The sequence below is a fragment of the Zootoca vivipara genome, chromosome 2, assembly GCF_963506605.1.
Source record: "Zootoca vivipara chromosome 2, rZooViv1.1, whole genome shotgun sequence".
NCBI classification, from domain to species: domain Eukaryota; kingdom Metazoa; phylum Chordata; class Lepidosauria; order Squamata; family Lacertidae; genus Zootoca; species Zootoca vivipara.
This window is the reverse complement of record NC_083277.1, coordinates 20906327-20924592: the sequence shown is the minus strand read 5'-3', so window position 1 is coordinate 20924592 and position 18266 is coordinate 20906327. Positions and strand designations below refer to the sequence as shown.

Here is an 18266-nt window from a genome sequence, read left to right as displayed (position 1 = left end):
ACTTACAACCGCCAGGAGCGATGCCTCAACAGCTTCCACACACACTGTGTCAGGAAGATCTGGGGCATCACATGGCAGGACAGCATCTCAAACAAAGATGTGCTGCTCCCCCTAGCCGAAATTCCCAGCATGTTCGCACTCCTGTCTCAGTGAAGTCTACGCTGGCTTGGTCATGTCCACAGAATGGAAGATGTCAGGATCCCCCAGGACGTGCTCTACAAGGAGCTGGCTTCAGGCACCAGGCTTGCTGGCGGAGCAACTCCCAAGACAGGCGGATGCCAACAACATGAGAGATTCTTTTGTCCCCATCACCCTCCCTGTTGAGTTCCACCAGGGGCAGCCCTGATATTATGGTGGATGTAGCTGGCAGCCAGTGCTCTCCTCTGGACTGGTTGTAAGATCTTAGTCAAGAAGGTGGGGGCTGGTTGAGGTTGGTGGGGCAGTGTCCCATTTGACCAAATAAAGCAGCCTTTATATAAGAAATCAGCTTCTGGTATTATAGTGGTACACTTCTAACACTAGTGCTATACTGGTTGTTTTCTTTATAGATGCATTAACCACACTGCATGTCCATCACATGTGAAGGTTATTTCCTCCTCTCTTCTGACATTCCTAAAAATTAACCTCAAATGTACCTGAAATACCTTTGGAATAATATAGCATCTGGTCATAACCTGAGAACAATTTTCTTTCCAATGAATGCACAATGAAAAATTATTACCCTACTTCAAATAATCTACCCCAAATGGCAAAAGAAACAGGTCTCTCAACTAATTCTAAGATTTCTTTATCTGCTCTTCTGGGAAATGAAATTCTAGCAGAACTGCAGGCATTAGGATTCACATCCTATTAACTGACTTTATTCTTTTCTATGATTGTCTGATTGGTTTATTATGTGCAGGCCACAAAGAACCACCTTAACGAGCAGCCATGGATCTCACCGTGATCAAGACGATTTTTCGCATCCCTATGAGTATCCTAACAACTTCCATTTTTGTGCGGTACCATGCGTTGCCTTCACTAATATTCAGGATCATGAAGTGGTGAGTGCATAGCTCAGGTTATATATAGTAGTGGTGGGATGTTGTTGGACTCCAGCTCCCATCAGCCTCAGCAGGAATGTTCAAGTGTGATGAGTGTTGGGTATCAGCAACATCTGATATATGAACTGACTTCCATCTGTGGTCAACTATGCAGTGTCCTAACCAGGAAGCAGTATCTGTTTGGTGCAAGTTCAGAATCCAGGAAGCCAGAAAGCTAAAAGCTGCAATAGGACAGCAAGGGAGAATCTGTGGTCCTCCGCTGTTCTCAGACTCCAGCTCCCATCAGTCCCAGTCAACACGAGCAATGGCCAGGGATGATGGGAATTATAGTCCAACAACATCCAGAGAATCACCTGTCCCCAACACCCTGCACTAGGTCTGATACTAATCTAGAGCATGTGTGGGTAGGTTTTGGCTTTCCAGCTGTTGTTAAACTACTCCCATCAATTCAGACAAACATCAGAGGCAGGGAGAGAGTCCCTAAACCTGATCTTGATGCAGGGCTGTCTTAGCTGCCAAACAAATCGGATCCCCAAAACCGCAAACCTGGATGTAAGTGTTCCGGTTTGCAAATGTTTTTCGGAAGCCAAACATCCAATGTGACTTCTGCTTAAGTGCAAGAAGCTCCCGCAGCCAATCAGAGGCCTTGGTTTTCATATGGTTTCAGAAGTTGAACGGACTCCCGGAACGGATTCAGTTCAAGAACCAAGGTACCACAGTACATGAATCTATGAGAGGAGAGGATAAAATGTAACAAAAACAAGGAGGTAACAGCTTGCAAAACAACACTACCAAAGAAGAGCCATAAATAAACAGGGTGGCAATAAATGGCCCCTTTAAGGAGTCTAAGGCTATACTTTTAAAGCACATTCAAAACACATTCTTTCCTTCAAAGAATTCTGGGTACTCTTGTTTCTTAAAGGTTCCTGGCAATGGCAACTCTGTGGCAGGTAAACTACAGCACCCAGAATTCCTTGAGCGGAGTATGTTTCAAATGTGCTTTAAAGGCACAGTGTGCTCACAACCTAAATCCAAGGGTTTGTTTGTGTGTGTGTGTGTGTGTGTGTGTGTGTGTGTGTGTTTAAATGGGTAGCAGGTGAACCAAAAATGGGCAGAGAGAGTCAAATTTACACACAGAGAGGTCAGGCTAGGAATTGTGTCTTTCCCTAGGCTATCAAACCACCAGTAACCTTGGGATTGCAACTCTCTGCTGTAACTGGCAGCTGTTCCTCACGATCACACAGGCTGTATTTCCTCTGGTTGTTATGCTGGCCAAAGCAAAGCCGGTGAGCAGCAGAAACTCTGCCACGCTGATGTCAACTGGAAGTGCAAAATCACTCTTCCCTCATCTAGGTTCTCTCTATACTTTTAGGTTCAAACGTCAGAGAAGGGGCGTGAAAGTGGAGCACATGGATTGTGAGGGCTACCGATTCTGTTACTTCACGCGGGGACAGCCTGGACCTCGTCCAACCATCCTGATGCTTCATGGGTTCTCTCTCGACAAAGACATATGGTTAAATACAATCAAAGTAGGTTCCTATTTCTTTATTTGGACAATGCCCAATATGTGCCCAGGGAGCTGCTTCGATCTGGAGAACTGGCACCTTTGCCAAGTGCCACAAAAATGCTCATTCTGCATTTGTAAGGAATCAATCATCTAGCGTGGCGACAATAACACTCTGGAAATCCTTGCCCCTTGACTCTATTTATTTATTAAATTTGTATCTCACCCCTTCCTCCCTCCCTCCCTCCCTCCTTCCTTCCTCCTTCCTTCCTTCCTTCTCTTGCTATATTGTTTTCTTTACAAATCATATTTTGTTTAGGCAAGTCTACCCAGATATGTAAAGCTGACATGTATTTTAATATGTACTGTAATTTTACTTGACCATATATAGTTTAAACTGTTGCTTATTTTGATTATGGTGCTTTTTAAGGTTAGCTTGTTTTTAACTCTGGCTTTGATTGGTAACAACTTTAATATATATATTTTATGAAAACCACTTAGAGCCTTTTTTCACAATTAAGCAGTATACAAATTCTGTTAAATAAAGAAACAAAGCAGCTCCATCCACACCCTACATACAAAGCACTCCTATACCAAGTTAACAGCCATGGCTTCCCCCAAAGAATCCTGGGAAATGTAGTCAAGGCTCCCCTAACAGCCTTAACAAACTACAGCTCCCAGACATGGCAGTTTAAATTGGTATTATACTTTCAACATATCATGCAGCTGAGGCCTTTGTTAAACTTCTCTACAAGTAGATAACTTCTCTGGCGGGAAGGTAAACGGCGTTTCCATGCACTGTTCTGGTTTCGCCAGAAGCGGCTTAGTCATGCTGGCCACATGACCCAGAAAAACTGTCTGCAGACAAACGTCGGCTCCCTCACCCAGTAAAGTGAGATGAGCACCGCAACCCCAGAGTTGTTCGCCACTGGACTTAACTGTCAGGGGTCGTTTACCTTTTTTTTTTTACTGCCTTTCTGCCCAGGCACCCAAGGTTGTTTAAAATCTTAAAATACTAAAACAAACAAAAGATATAAAATATAGAGCAACAGAGTCCTCTCAGGCTGACTGATGGTCTCTCCAGGAGCTGATGGCATGAGCTCTCAGGCCTGGGCCTCCCTCACTTCTGCCTTCCCTCAGGTCACACAAGTCTTTCTTAAGCAACCCCAAGCAAGGTGGGGAAAGCGGCTGTTGATGGTTCTAGCAAGAACTGATGGTTCGTGTGCTCCCAGTCTATACATATGAGACCGGCCTGCTAAGAAAATATGCCACCTTAACCACACCACCCTTCAGCAATGAAGAGGTCCAGTTATGCAGTTGGTAGAGCATGAGACACTTAACCTCAGGGTCATGGGTTCGGGCCCCCACACCGGGCAAAAGATTCCTGCATTGCAGGGTGTTGGAATAAATAACCCTTGTGGGCCCTTCCAACTACAATTTTATGATCCTCTATGATTCTATGCTTGTTTTGATTCCTTGGTTTTGTATGAAGAACTTCGTCTTTCCGCAGCTCTTTCCTCGTGACCTCCACTTGATCTGCCTTGACATGCCCGGTCATGGAGAAACCACTCGCCTGCTGGGGGAAAGTTACACAGCTGCAGCTCAGACTAAACGGATACACCAGGTAAGGCCTCCGTTTACCCAACAGATAGACCCATTCTATCTTGAAAGCTGGCAGGCGAGTGGTTCCCAGAGAAGACCTTTTACTGATTGGTGGAACGTGGGAATTGTCATCACGGCTGGCTTGTGTGATCACTTCAAATTGGGCCAATGGGCTGCTTAGAAGAAACCAAGTTGGGAGTTGAACCCTAGTTTGCAGATTGTGGCCCAACACTCTATAACCATTACACCACATTGGCAATGGTGCTTAGAAAGAAAGGAGAGGCCTGGTTTTGTGTGTTGAATAACTGACCAATAAAACAGATCACTGTCTTCTCTGGAAAACACCCTGCCTGGCTTAGTTGCTACAGTAGGGTCATAAAAATATATGTAACACAATTTCTCTTTACCTGCACTGCATAAAAGTAAGAAGTAATCATTTAATAATAACATTTTTTATTATTTCAGTTTGTTGAGGCCATTGGCCTGAGCAAAAAGCCTTTTCACCTGGTTGGCATGTCTACGGGAGGAATGGTTGCCGGCGTTTATGCTGCTCAGTACCCATCTGAGATTTTCTCCTTGTCCCTCCTTGGCCCGGCAGGTGAGTACCAAAATTCTTCAAACCTCCTTCTCCAGTTGCCTTTCCAAAATGACATAGAATCAGAGTTGGAAGAGGCCACAAGGGCCATCCAGTCCAACCCCCTGCCAAGCAGGAAACACCATCAAAGCATTCTTGACATATGCCTGTCAAGCCTCTGCTTAAAGACCTCCAAAGGAGGAGACATGGGTGATTATTCCTAGAAACTCGGAACTAAGTCATAGCATCGCAGAGTTGGAGGTGACCCCCGGGGGTCATCTAGTCCAACCTCCTGCAATGCATGAATCTTTTGGCCAATGCAGAGCTGGAGCCCCAGGTAATGGCGACCTTCTTATGGAACACTCTTCCCAGCTGGTGCCTCTCCATTTGAAGTTGCTTTTACTAGCTGACCCTTTAAATTCTGCCGCCATCTTGTCTGTTGAAACTGGAGTTGTGCCACAAATGACTTTGGTTTGTCTGGACGTATCGCATTGTCTCCCAATTCCTAGGTCTAAAGTATCCAACAGAAAACGAGTTCTTCGTGCGCTTAAAAGAGCTGATTCAGGCCAAGAACCCCGATGACGCTGCTCTTAATCCAGTGACTGAAAAGCAGGGCAAATACTTGCTCAAACTCTGCTTGCATCGCCCCAGCATTGTGAACACACAGGTGAGGGAAGCTGTACTCCAAATAATGCCCAATCTTCTGCAGTGACGTCTCCTACCTATGCCAACATCCTGTCCCCATTCCTCAAAGTTGCTTAAGCTGGAAAGGCGCAGACTGAAATCTGAAAAGGCGCCATTAATCTATGGAATTAGCTCCCACAATATAGGTAGATATGGCTCCCAACTTGGATGGCTTTTAAAAAGGATTGGATAAATTTCTGGAAGAGGATATCCACAGCTACCGACCACAGTGGCTATGCCTTTGGATGCCAGTTGCTGGAAACCACAGAAGGGGAGAGCATTGTTGCACTGACTGAGGTCCTGCTTGTGGGCTTCTCAAAAGATATCTGGGTGGCCACTGTGAGTCCAGATGGGTCTTTGGCAAGAGAGTGCAAGTTCCCTGTAGATAATACCAGGATGCCTTTCACCTGCAACTGGTAAATATGATATGAGCCAGCACGGCTGCTTCATCCCTATTTTGAAGTGAGGTAATTTTGAAGTGAGGGATGCGGGTGGTGCTGTGGGTTAAACCACAGAGCCTAGGGCTTGCCGATCAGAAGGTCAGCGGTTCGAATCCCCACGGCGGGGTGAGCTCCCGTTGCTCGGTCCCAGCTCCTGCCAACCTAGCAGTTCGAAAGCACGTCAAAGTGCAAGTAGATAAATAGGTACCGCTACAGCGGGAAGGTAAACAGCGTTTCCATGTGCTGCTCTGGTTTGCCAGAAGCAGCTTTGTCATGCTGGCCACATGACCCGGAAGCTGTCTGCGGACAAACACTAGCTCCCTCGGCCAGTAAAGCGAGATGAGTGCCGCAACCCCAGAGTCGTTCATGACTGGTCTTAAGTCAGGGGTCCCTTTACCTTTAATGCATGTTAGCATCTAAAGACCACCAATCCATTAGACCTTGATAGCCAGAGCCTAAAATTACATAACTACACCACTGATTAATGAATGCGGCAGCTGGACTGGTGACTGGGAGCGGCCGCCGAGACCACATAACACTGGTCTTGAAAGACCTACATTGGCTCCCAATACATTTCCGAGCACAATTCAAAGTGCTGGTGCTGACCTTTAAAGCCCTAAACGGCCTCGGTCCTGTATACCTGAAGGAGCATCTCCACCCTCATCGTTCAACCTGGACACTGAGGTCCAGCGCCCAGGGCCTTCTGGCAGTTCCCTCACTGCGAGAAGCAAAGCTACAGGGAACCAGGCAGAGGACCTTCTCGGTGGTGGCGCCTGCCCTGTGGAACACCCTCCCATCAGATGTCAAAGAGAAAAACATCTATCTGACATTTAGAAGACATCTGAAGGCAGCCCTGTTTAGTGAGGTTTTTATGAGTGATGCTTTAACGTATTTTTAATCTTTTGTTGGAAGCCACCCAGAGTGGCTGGGGAAACCCAGCGAGATGGGCAGGGTTTATTTATAAATAAATAAATAAATAAATAAATATTATTATTATTATTATGGTCTGGCAGCAGCAGAATGAATTTGTAAATACAGGAATGAGCAACTACCACCACAGCTTCTCTCCTGTAACAGCCATTTTGCCAATTCGCAGCTGACAATTCCTATAAACCAGGCAGGTCCAACAGGTAGATCGTGATCTACCAGTAGATCACTGGACGTCTGTGGTAGATCTCTGGTAGGTCACTGGCTCCCTCCAAAGAAGCTCAACAACTTTGGCTCTACCCCAAAAGGCTCAAAATTTTAGCTCTTCACCCCCCCCCCAAAATGGGGTTTTCCACCTGCCTCAGAAAAGCTCAACAACTTTGACCTGAACCCCTTAGAAATGGGCCTTCCTTAAAAAATCTCAGCAACTTTGACCTGAACCCCTAAAAAGGGGGGTAGATTACTGCCAGTTTTTAACTCTGTGAGTAGATCGCAGTCTCTTGGGAGTTGGCCACCCCTGCAGTGGAACAGATCTGAGGTGAATTTACTTCCGTTAGTCTCATTTTCATAGCAATGCTTTATTAATTTCTTCACACGCTGTAAAAAAAAAAGGCAACAGATTGTAATTTGCATATTGATATGCCTTGTAATTCTTTTTAAATGTCAATATGCCAAGTTTTCATCCGGTCTATGAAATACATAGAATCCTAGAGTTGGAAGAGACCACAAGGGCCATCCAGTCCAACCCCCTGCCAAGCAGGAAACACCATCAAAGCATTCTTGACATATGCCTGTCAAGCCTCTGCTTAAAGACCTCCAAAGAAGGAGACTCCACCACACTCCTTGGTAGCAAATTCCACTGGCGAACAGCTCTTACTGTCAGGAAGTTCTTCCTAATGTTTAGGTGCATATAGTTCCATGACTCGAACCTCACAGCCTTCCGATGTTGTCATCTTTGACTCAGGCCTTCTTGTTTTCCATGCTTAGCTGCTGAAGGGTTATCTCGACGACCGGAGACCACATAAGATGTTTTTCATAACATGTAAGTAGAGAAACCAGTTGTGGAGTCATTCTGTGTTGCTTCACACATTACATGGAGTTAAGCCAGCTGAGAATCAGGAGCGCACTCGGCAGCGGACAAGCATACCTGCCTAAGTTTGTTGCGTTCACATATTCCAGTTTTCTGAAGAAGCAGAAAGCAGCTTGCTAAATATTCTTGAGAGATGCTCATGCATCAGAGAAAGGTAAAGTTATGGATTCAAGCTATCACTGGAGCATAGAAAGATGTCTTATTGCATCAGACCACTGCGTCCACCTAGTTATACTGACTGGCAGTGGCTCTCCACGGTTTTAGGCTACTGCAAGGGGATTTGGCCATCAATGGCTACTAGCTAGGATATCTGTTATGCCACACACCTGAAGTTTCGCAGTGAGGGCCCAAGTAGATGCACGATTGAGATGTCCCTGGCTGTGGTGCAGAAGGGTTGTTGTTATCCCCCCCCCCGCACTCCTCCAGAAGGGTGGGATAGAAGTTGAATAAATAATATTTGTTTTTACCGTATTGGCCCGAATATAAGCCGCACCTCCCCCCCCCCCAAAAAAAATTCTGACCGTGAAAAGAAAAATGTGGCTTATATTCACGACGTTACAAAAATTGGCTTGGAGCCGGCTTGTCCCTGGATGTTGCCTGGTTTCGGCTGGGCCGGCTGCCAAGATGGCGGTGCAGCGTGGGGGCCCTGAGAGGGAGCCAGAAGGCGGTGAGGAGGAAGGAAAGGAGGAGGGCAGACGAGAGAGCGAGAAGGTCTGCTAGGAGGAGGAACAGATGATGCAGCCAGTGTGCTGGGGCTAGCACTAGCCCAAGGTGCTGCCTGGCTTTAGCCCGCCAAGAAGAAGAGAGGAAGAGTTTGGATTTGATATCCCGCTTTATCACTACCCAAAGGAGTCTCAAAGCGACCAACAATCTCCTTTCCCTTCCTCCCCCACAACAAACACTCTGTGAGGTGAGTGGGGCTGAGAGACTTCAGAGAAGTGTGACTAGCCCAAGGTCACCCAGCAGCTGCATGTGGAGGAGCGGGGAAGCGAACCCGGTTCCCCAGATTACGAGTCCACTGCTCTTAACCACTACACCACACTGGCTCTCCAAGGGGCACATAAGTCCCGCCAGCTGCCTCTTCTCCCTGCCCGTCCTGTTGGTGGGCAATGGTGGTACTGACCTTCTGGAGGCGCTGCTGCCCACTGTCACCAGAGTGAAGGCGCTGCCTCCTTGGCCGCCCTCGGCCCCCGCTCTTCCTCAGGTATTGTCATTCCCCCCTCCCGATTTAATTTTAAAGGTGTGGCTTATATTCAGGGTACAGCTTATATCTAGGCCAGGCATAGGCAACCTTGGCTCTCCAGATGTTTTGGAACTACAACTCCCATGATCCCTGACCACTGGCCCTGTTAGATTTGGGATCATGGGAATTGTAGTTCCAAAACATCTGGAGAGCCAAGGTTGCCTATGCCTGATCTAGGCCAATATATAAATGCAGCTGCATGTTTTCCCCAAAAAGGCAACCTCCAGCTGGGGATGGGGGAGATTAATTATGAAAACAGCTGGGGAGTCAGCTAAAGGTCCTTCCTCTGTGGCACAGCCCCTAACGCAAGCAGGTAACATTATTTTTTTAAAGCTGCAGGAGATTGTGATTACAGATCCCCTCGGTGTATCTAGTTCCCACTCTGCGCATGACAGAAACCGCCCTAACTCTGCTTCCTTGTTGGTAAAGGTTTCTTAGACGTCTCCAGTGCTCAGTCCAGATACAGCCTTCATGACAACATGAGCAAAATTAGGGCACCTACACAGATCATTTGGGGACGGGGTGACAAGGTAAGTTGTGCTTGTGCATGCTTGTGTTCCTAGGGAGGAAGGCAAAAAAAAAAACATGAGCTGTTTCGGTGGCATTTCATTTCCCGAGGTTGTTGCTGTTCTGAATGGTTCGTTTATTTAAATTTGGCACATTTACCTTCCCACCTTTCATAATGGAATTCATGGCAGCACGCATGGGCTTCTTAGAGTCTAGACAGTCTCTCCTCCAGACACTGACCAGGCCCAGACCTTTATTTGCTTTAGCACGGTGGCTGCATCACATGCTCTCAGACCATGGCCTAGGTTAGCTCAAAACAAAGAACTTGGTTCATGGCCTTTATTAAGCTGGAAATCTAAGTCGGGGAAAACAAGTGCAGCAAACAATTCATTTATGGCTTCTACAAACCCAATTGAAGCATACATCCTGACACTACAGCCACCAATCGTTAAAATACAGGTACAAATAGGCATGTGTCGACCAACAACTACCATGTCAGTACAATCAATATTTGTTTATAATCTGAAATTTAAGGCACCACAATTCCAACACCTAAGAGAACAGGTAATATGGATGCCCTGGGGAACATAAATTCCCACTGAAGGGATGACATACTAAATTACACTGGAGTTCAAATTTAGGAAGGTGAATACAAAATGGGATGAAGACCACTTCGTTCTCAGAGTAAGGTGAATAATATTGCAGTAACTGTGCAATGAGCATTTTTAATGATTCCGTATTTTCTTTGTTGTATTGTGAATTTTACTATTCTATGAAAGTCAGTCTGAGATGTTGTGCAAGTAAGTTTAATCAGCTGGTCAATAGGGTGACACTACAAGCAGAATTGGGATTCAGCTTGTCACTAAGTACCACTTAGCAGTTGCAAAGTTACTGCGCAGGGCAAAACCTCTCTGAATGGAGAACTTCCCTCTCCCTCCTATGCCCCCTGCCCCACAAATTTGATCCTGGTTGTTCCCCGAACCCTTTAGAGCAGATTTGGGGGCAGGGGCCCACAGGAGGATGAGAGGGTGGGGAGATTTGTTGGATTCAGTTGTAACTGACTACTGAGGGTGGTGATGATGGTAATAGTCATGATCACACAATATAGATTTATACCACAACTCACCAAAGGTTAGGGATGCTATCAGTAGTCACAGGCGAGACATTCCCCCCCCCCTCCAGTGCAATGAGACACCAGGGGGGGAAATGTATACTCGTTCTTTGTTTGCATGCTCTAGTTATCTCCCGCTTGGACTACTGCAATGCGCTCTACGTGGGGCTACCTTTGAAGTTGACTCGGAAACTACAACTAATCCAGAATGCGGCAGCTAGACTGGTGACTGGGAGCGGCCGCCGAAATCATAACACCAGTCTTGAAAGATCTACACTGGCTCCCAGTACGTTTCTGAGCACAATTCAAAGTGTTGGTGCTGACCTTTAAAGCCCTAAATGGCCTCGGTCCAGTATACCTGAAGGAGCGTCTCCACCTCCATCATTCGGCCCAGACAATGAGGTCCAGCACCGAGGGCCTTCTGGCGGTTCCCTCGTTGCGAGAAGCCAAGTTGCAGGGAACTAGGCAGAGGGCCTTCTCGGTGGTGGCGCCTGCCCTGTGGAACGCCCTCCCAACAGATGTCAAAGAGGAAAACAACTACCAGACTTTTAGAAGACATCTGAAGGCAGCCCTGTTCAGGGAGGCTTTTAATGTTTAATAGATTATTGTGCTTTATTCTTCTGTTGGAAGCCGCCCAGAGTGGCTGGGGAGACCCAGCCAGATGGGCGGGGTATAAATAATAGAATTATTATTATTATTATTATTATTATTATTATTATTATTATTATTATTCAGGTCTTCGATTCGTCCGGCGCAGAAGTTTTGGCAACAGCCATTCCCATCTCCCAAGTGCACATGCTAGAGAAATGTGGACACTTCATAGCACTTGAGAGACCCAAGAAATCTGCAAAGCTCATCCTAGAATTCTACAACTCAGTTTGCGACAAAGCAGAGACAAAGAAGGCAGCATAAACCTCACCGAGTCCGGCAGCTGGAGTATTTAAAGGGACTTCCTACTCTGGAAAGAAAAAAAAAACTTGGGGTGTAACATTGTGCGTGTCTGTGCTGGCTTCCCCTGTTTTTTTTTTTAACAAGACGGTTATTTATTTATTTCTAAAGTTGGTCCTGTCCCACCTTTCAGCCCCGGACTGACCTTAAGGATTCCGGAATGTTCAAGTTGAACTTCTTTCCTTCGACATATTGGAACCCGGAATTAAATTTGCACGGTTTGCAGCACACGTCTATTTAGAAGTTAGTCTCACTGAGTTCACCGGGGCTCACTCCCAGAGAAACGGTACAGCGGAGGTGGGGAACCTGTGGTGTTCCAGTTGTTGTTGGACTCCAAATCCCACCAGCCCCGGTCATTGCCAATGGTCAGGGGTGGAGGAGCTGGAGCCCAATAGCATCTGGGGACGGCCCACGTTCCCCGTGCTAGTGTCACACAGCCTTCAATTTTAAAACCAAACTTTATGGAAACATATTGTGTAATTTTTACTTGATGCCTGTCACTTCCCCTCTCGCTCATTTCAAAAATAGGATGCGCTTCAGGAACCGATAGATCTGCCAAAGGCACCTTGCTCTCTCAACAGACATTGTTAAGACAAACTTTAGGCTGCTTCCAAGATTCAGCTGAGATGGTGGCGCCAGAAAGACAGGTCCCTTTTTTTTTACAGTCAATATATTCCATCTGCCACCAAATCCTTATTCAGACGCTTCTCACAATACGTTGCAAAAATAGAAACGCTGCCATTTTTCTCCAGCCCTTCAATAAAGCTCTGGCCACATCTCCTCCTTTGTCAGATCTCAGTCCTTTTCACCTCTTAACCAAACTGAGCATCCAATGAGAATTCACCTCTCCATACTGGGAAGTCTGTGATGCCCCTCCTCAAATTTTACAAAGTCCTGTGCCCTTCCACATCCAGCACAACTAACTGCCTGGTCTTTCCTGTTAAAAGCAATCCAAGCTTCACAAATTGGGCTCACTCCTCTCTGCTTCTAATATTCACTGGCATTTCCACCACCATCAAGTTGCTCAGAAGCTTGAAATGGATCTGCTCAGTTTTTGTGCCGTTTCTGGGATTACCCCCCCCCCCGGATCACCTGTGTAGTTCAACTTCTTTTCCTTCAATTCCTTCCCCCAAAGCGCACATTTTCAACGCAGCATATTGCTTAGCCTCTTAAGTCCACATCCCCAAGGGAAATGAAGCTCTGCAGCACAAACCTATGAATGCCCATCAAAAGAAAGTCCAGCTGTTTCCAATGGTGCTTAGTCCAAAATTAGTCTTTAAAGTATTAAAACTTGCCCATTTAACCATGTTTGTTCATATCCCTAGGTGCTCTTAGTCTTTTCATCATTCCTCCACTGTTGACATTTATATTGTAAGCTTACTGGGGTAGGGACCTGGATTTTTCCCTTTCATGGAATAATAATAATAATAATAATAATAATAATAATAATATTTTTTTTTATTTATACCCCGCACATCTGGCTGGGTTTCCCCAGCCACTGGGCGGCTTACAACAGAAAAATGAAATAAAATAATCTATTAAACATTAAAAGCCTCCCTAATAGAATTGTAGAGTTGGAAGGGACCCTGTGGGTCATCTAGTCCAACCCCCTGCAGTGCAGGAATTTTTTGCCCAGCCTGGGGCTCAAACCCACCATTTCCTTATTCCTCTTTGTGTAGCACAGTTTCCAGCAATCCTGTGCCCCTCAGAAGTTTTGGACTACAGCTTCTATCAGCCTCAATCAGCCTATGCACTACTAGACAATGGAAATTGTACATGAGGATGTCACATAGAGAAAGATGGGCTGTGGACTTTGACATGTCTCAGAATTGCTTCTCTCGCTATAATACGATGAAGGTGATTGTTGCTCCATGGGTAGCACCATCAAAGAGAGACAAGCATTACAACTTGAGGTTCTAATCGTCCAAATCATGTTTTTCTCCTTATTTGGGAAAGTTGGTTAATGGGCAAGGGATCTGTGCCCTCCACACTCTTTAGACTTAGCAGAAAGAATAGCCTAGAAAGCAGGACATCATCAAAAGAAAATCCCCATTTAAAAAGCTGTGAAAGGGACAGTCCTCACCACCTCTGAAGGACATATCATGTGTTTCTGTCATGTCGTTTAGGAACATGCAAGTGGCAATGTTATTCTTCCATGGTATACTTCCACGGGGCTTCAAAGGACTTGGCAAAGTAGAGCTTTCTTGTGCAAACATAATGCTGATTATCCTGTCAATTATGGTTCAACATTAATAAACCAAACTGAGCATGACTAGCTGACATTACTAAGGAATGCGTCCCCAGGAAAATGTGCACACAGTCCTTCAACTCGAGAGCTTACCTTTATTTCCCAAAGCTGAAGTTGACAACAGCATTAAAGCTATTCTCCAACTGTACTGAACACTCCAACATGAAACAATCCCCATGTTTAAAAATGAATGGAAAAAACAGAAACACGAAGGCATGACAGAGGCTTACAAACACTTTGCAGATAAGATAGGCACACACGCCTTTCTCCCATCCTTATAAATTTTGAAGCTTTGGCTTTCGAAATGTTTGATTGGCATTAGGCTCAGGACAGCTAAAAGCTTCACATAAAACAACTGATGGAACTCACTGCCACAAGATGTGGCTAACAACTTAGGTGGCTTTTAAAAATTATCATACAAATTCATGGAGTATTAAGTCCATCAGTAGCTTATCAGTAACTATAAGGTATGATAACTAAATCTATGGACCATCTAGGTACCAAAAATATATATACAGTGGTACCTCGCAAGATGAATGCCCTGCAAGACGAATTTTTTGCAAGACGAATGTGTCTTGCGATCTGATGGTGACTCGCAAGACGAATTCATTTTGCGAAAAATTCGTCTTGCGAATCGCGGTTTCCCATAGGAATGCATTGAAATTTAATTAATGCATTCCTATGGGCAAAAAAAGAAATTTCAATGCATTCCTACGGGAAACCGCGATTCGCAAGACGAATTTTTCGCAAAACGAATTGACTCGCGGAACCAATTAAATTCGTCTTGCAAGGCACCATTGTAGTTCTGAATTTTAGGATAACCAAGGGATGGTTTATTACCCCTCATGTCCTGTTTTAAAGCTGGGCACTGTTAGGAAAAAAACCTACGTAGTACAAGGGCATATTTTTTTCTGACTGAGGTAGCAAAAACAGGCTCAAATAGAGAGACTGGCTTTATAAGCCATTGTGACCAGTGCTGTACGTCTGCTGCCATTCCATGAGTAAAGAGCTCCTTTTCCGAAGGGACTGAGTTTTCATTTTAAAGAAGTTCCTAGAATTATATGAGTGGAAGCTAAAGATTTCCTGATGGCAAGGACATGCCTCAACCACAATTATGCAAAATGAGAACATGCTAATTTGCTTAGTTTGCATAATTTATACAAGACTGAGAAATGGGTTAATTTCAGGGTGAATTTGCTGTAGAACTACTCCCCCACCCCCCAAAAAAGTCAATACACACAGAGACCCGAATATAACATACTCTAACAGCAAGTTCTACTCTATTCCAGCTTTCTACTGGCAAGCAAGAGAACTTAGCCCTGCTCAGACTAAAATAGGCTTTGTTGTTTAGTCGTGTCCGACTCTTTGTGACCCCATGGACCAGAGCACCCCAGGCACTTCTGTCTTCCACTGCCTCCCGCAGTTTGGTCAAACTCATGTTCGTAGCTTCGAGAACACTGTCCAACCATCTCGTCCTCTGTCGCCCCCTTCTCCTACTGCCCTCAATCTTTCCCAACATCAGGGTCTTTTCCAGGGAGTCTTCTCATGAGGTGGCCAAGAAAACTCCATGGACAAAGACAGCAGGCATATATAAAAAAATAGGCTACATTACTTTCAATGCACTTTCTCCTACTGTTCCTAGAAATCTATGGAACAAAGCTTGCTACTTTTTGCCACTATATAACTGAATCATTGGGGCTCCTAGGTCCTAAAATCTGCTTTGTACAGTATTGAAATGATGTTTTAAAGTGCAAATGCAACTAAAGAGCCAAACAAGAACTGGAACAAAATAAGATAAAACTTGCATTAGTTTAATGAGAACTATACGGATCATCCTTCCCTGTGCAAGGGGATGTTTCCTTTTCATGCAGATCTATTCTCTGTAACAATAATCCTTAAAGCCTTCATAAGCTCAGCTTCAGATATCATAAACAGCACACAAAAATAGCACTATAAAAACAGCAGTGCCGGCAGGCATTGGACCAAGAGTCAGGTTGGCAGTGGAGCACTCAAGACAGCCATGGGGTGTGGGGCTTCCAGTGACCCAGGTGAGTTGGTGCGGCATGGCAGCGAGAGTTTAAAAGGTTTGCAACAGAGCAGCCAAGAAATGTCGTATGGTACCAAAACCATGGACGCGGGTGGCGCTGTGGTCTAAACAACAGAGCCTAGGGCTTGCCAATCAGAAGGTTGGCGGTTCGAATCCCCGCGACGGGGTAAGCTCCCGTTGCTCAGTCCCAGTTCCTGCCAACCTAGCAGTTCGAAAGCACGTCAAAGTGCAAGTAGATAAATAGGTACTGCTCCAGCGGGAAGGTAAATGATGTTTCTGTGTGCTGCTCTGGTTCGCCAGAAGCAGCTTAGTCATGCTGGCCACATGAGCCGGAAGCTGTCTGCGGACAAACGCCGGCTCCCTCGGCCAGTAAAGCGAGATGAGCGCCGCAACCCCAGAGTTGTCCGCGACTGGACTTAATGGTCAAGGGTCCCTTGACCTTTGCCTTACCACAACCTGAGTGAATAATTTTTGCTAAGGGCTACTGAGGAGAGTAATGGTTTCTCAAGAAAGCAGGGGAGAGTTGCACGAAAACTACTTGGTATGGGCAGCACTTCTCATCACGCTTAAGGGTGTGATGATTCAGTCCTTGGACTTTGGGTGGAAGTGGGGAATTAGACAATTAATTGATCCTGTTTCGCCTTAACTTTGGGAGCCAAGGTAATCTCATGAGCTGCCCTAATCCACTTTGCTTGATCTAGTGTGGGGGTACCCAGCTTCATTTTTTTTTCTTTTAAAGCTTGTCCAAGTAAGTTAACACAATGCTTATTTGCCTTATGCAGGTGGAGCAAATTGTGTTCAATCAAAATTCCTGCGCTTCCCAATCAATGAAATTTTATTATTTACTTATTGAAATATATGTAGAATAAATTTGGAAAAATTCTCCCTATTTTCTTCTTTTTCTAACTTTTCTTTCCTTTTTTATACTTATTCTTTCTTCCTTTTCTTCTTTCTTCTTCTATATTTTTCTTTTTATTAACATTATCGAGAACTTTGGATATATGTATGTAATTGTAATACTTTGCTTTGATTTTGTAATAATTATGCTAAGTTAATGGGGAATTTTTTTTTTTTAATCCTGCACTTCCAAGCGGCAACATTATCAGTAAGAGAGAAATGAAGTGAGGAAAATGAATGCTGTGCTGTTGATGCTGCACATTTTTTGTTTTATAACATGTTGCTAGGTAGTGTAGGAGAGGTACAGGCTAGCCATTGGTGACAGTCCTGCCCATCTTATTCTGTTATTGAAAGACACTACGTCTCTTTTTGTCAAACAAAATAAGATTCCAGGGCTGGATTGAATGACTGTGTATGGAATTTGCATGCAAGGCTCCCTATTTCTAAAACTGGATTCTAGTTGAGTCTTAGGGTGTATGGGAGAGGTGTGGTCAAATGTAGCTTGCGCAATCAACATGGGAGCACGAGAGTTGAGTTTTAGCCAAGTGAAAGACAAATGCTGACAAGTGAAAGACAAATCAAGGAGAATAGCAGCCATTTCAAACAAATTATGCCCCACCTCTAGTTGTGAACTTGGGTCCTAGAGTAGCTAAACAAGCAGAACGGCTGGGATGCAGAACCTTTCAGTAAAACCAGGCTGTGTTTTAGGTTTCTACAATCACCTCCATTCACATTGCATAACATTTATTTTCCAGAGCCACCAGAATGTGACGAGAGGTAAGATATAAAAGCAGTGAAAACTGTCACCCAATTGTAAAACGATGAATGCTTAATTGCTTGAGACTTAATTCAATGTTCGTTAATGTAAGAAAAATAAAGTTCTAAGAATGCATTTATCAAATAAAGGACCATAGGATCATAGAATTGTAGAGATGAAAGGCACCCTGAGGGACATCTGGTACAACTCCCTGTAATACAGGAATCTCAAGAAAGCATCCATGACAGATGGCTACAACTTCTTCCTTTCCCAGTCTTAACCAGAATTTGGCATTCATTCTCATCTTAACAAGGATTTGAAAGAGATTAACTCTGGTTAAGAGGGAATCTGGTTGGCATTAGTTGGTGCGGATGCGGATGTAATGTTAAACCACTGTTAAAGAGGACAGAGGGAAAGAAGGGAAAATTTGCTCCAGAAAGTGGAAGAGGGGAAGGGAGAGCACAGAGCAACATTATTTCTTAACTATAGTTAAGGCCGAGGGCCTTCTGGCGGTTCCCTCACTGCGAGAAGCAAAGCTACAGGGAACCAGGCAGAGGGCCTTCTCGGTAGTGGCACCAGCCCTGTGGAACACCCTCCCATCAGATGTCAAAGAGATAAATAACTACCTGACATTTAGAAGGCAG

The 18266-nt window shown here is 45.0% G+C and overlaps 1 protein-coding gene across 1 annotated transcript; it reads left to right on the top strand.

Annotated features, from left to right (window-relative positions):
- Window positions 1–930: 930 nt before the first annotated feature.
- On the top strand, window positions 931–11686 carry LOC118080066 (monoacylglycerol lipase ABHD6-like). The gene is made up of 8 exons (XM_035104998.1): window positions 931–973; window positions 2397–2572; window positions 4058–4171; window positions 4615–4747; window positions 5233–5390; window positions 7762–7816; window positions 9537–9637; window positions 11461–11686. The coding sequence occupies exons 1-8, from the start codon at window positions 931–933 to the stop codon at window positions 11635–11637; spliced, it is 957 nt and encodes a 318-aa protein (XP_034960889.1). The 3' UTR covers window positions 11638–11686.
- Window positions 11687–18266: the final 6580 nt, after the last annotated feature.

Coding starts and splice junctions, on each gene's coding strand:
- LOC118080066 (XM_035104998.1), top strand. CDS start 931: ATGGATCTCACCGTGATCAAGACGATTTTTCGCATCCCTATGA. Junction 4,172..4,614: donor AGACTAAACGGATACACCAG/GTAAGGCCTCCG, acceptor TTATTATTTCAG/TTTGTTGAGGCCATTGGCCT. Junction 4,748..5,232: donor GTCCCTCCTTGGCCCGGCAG/GTGAGTACCAAA, acceptor CCCAATTCCTAG/GTCTAAAGTATCCAACAGAA.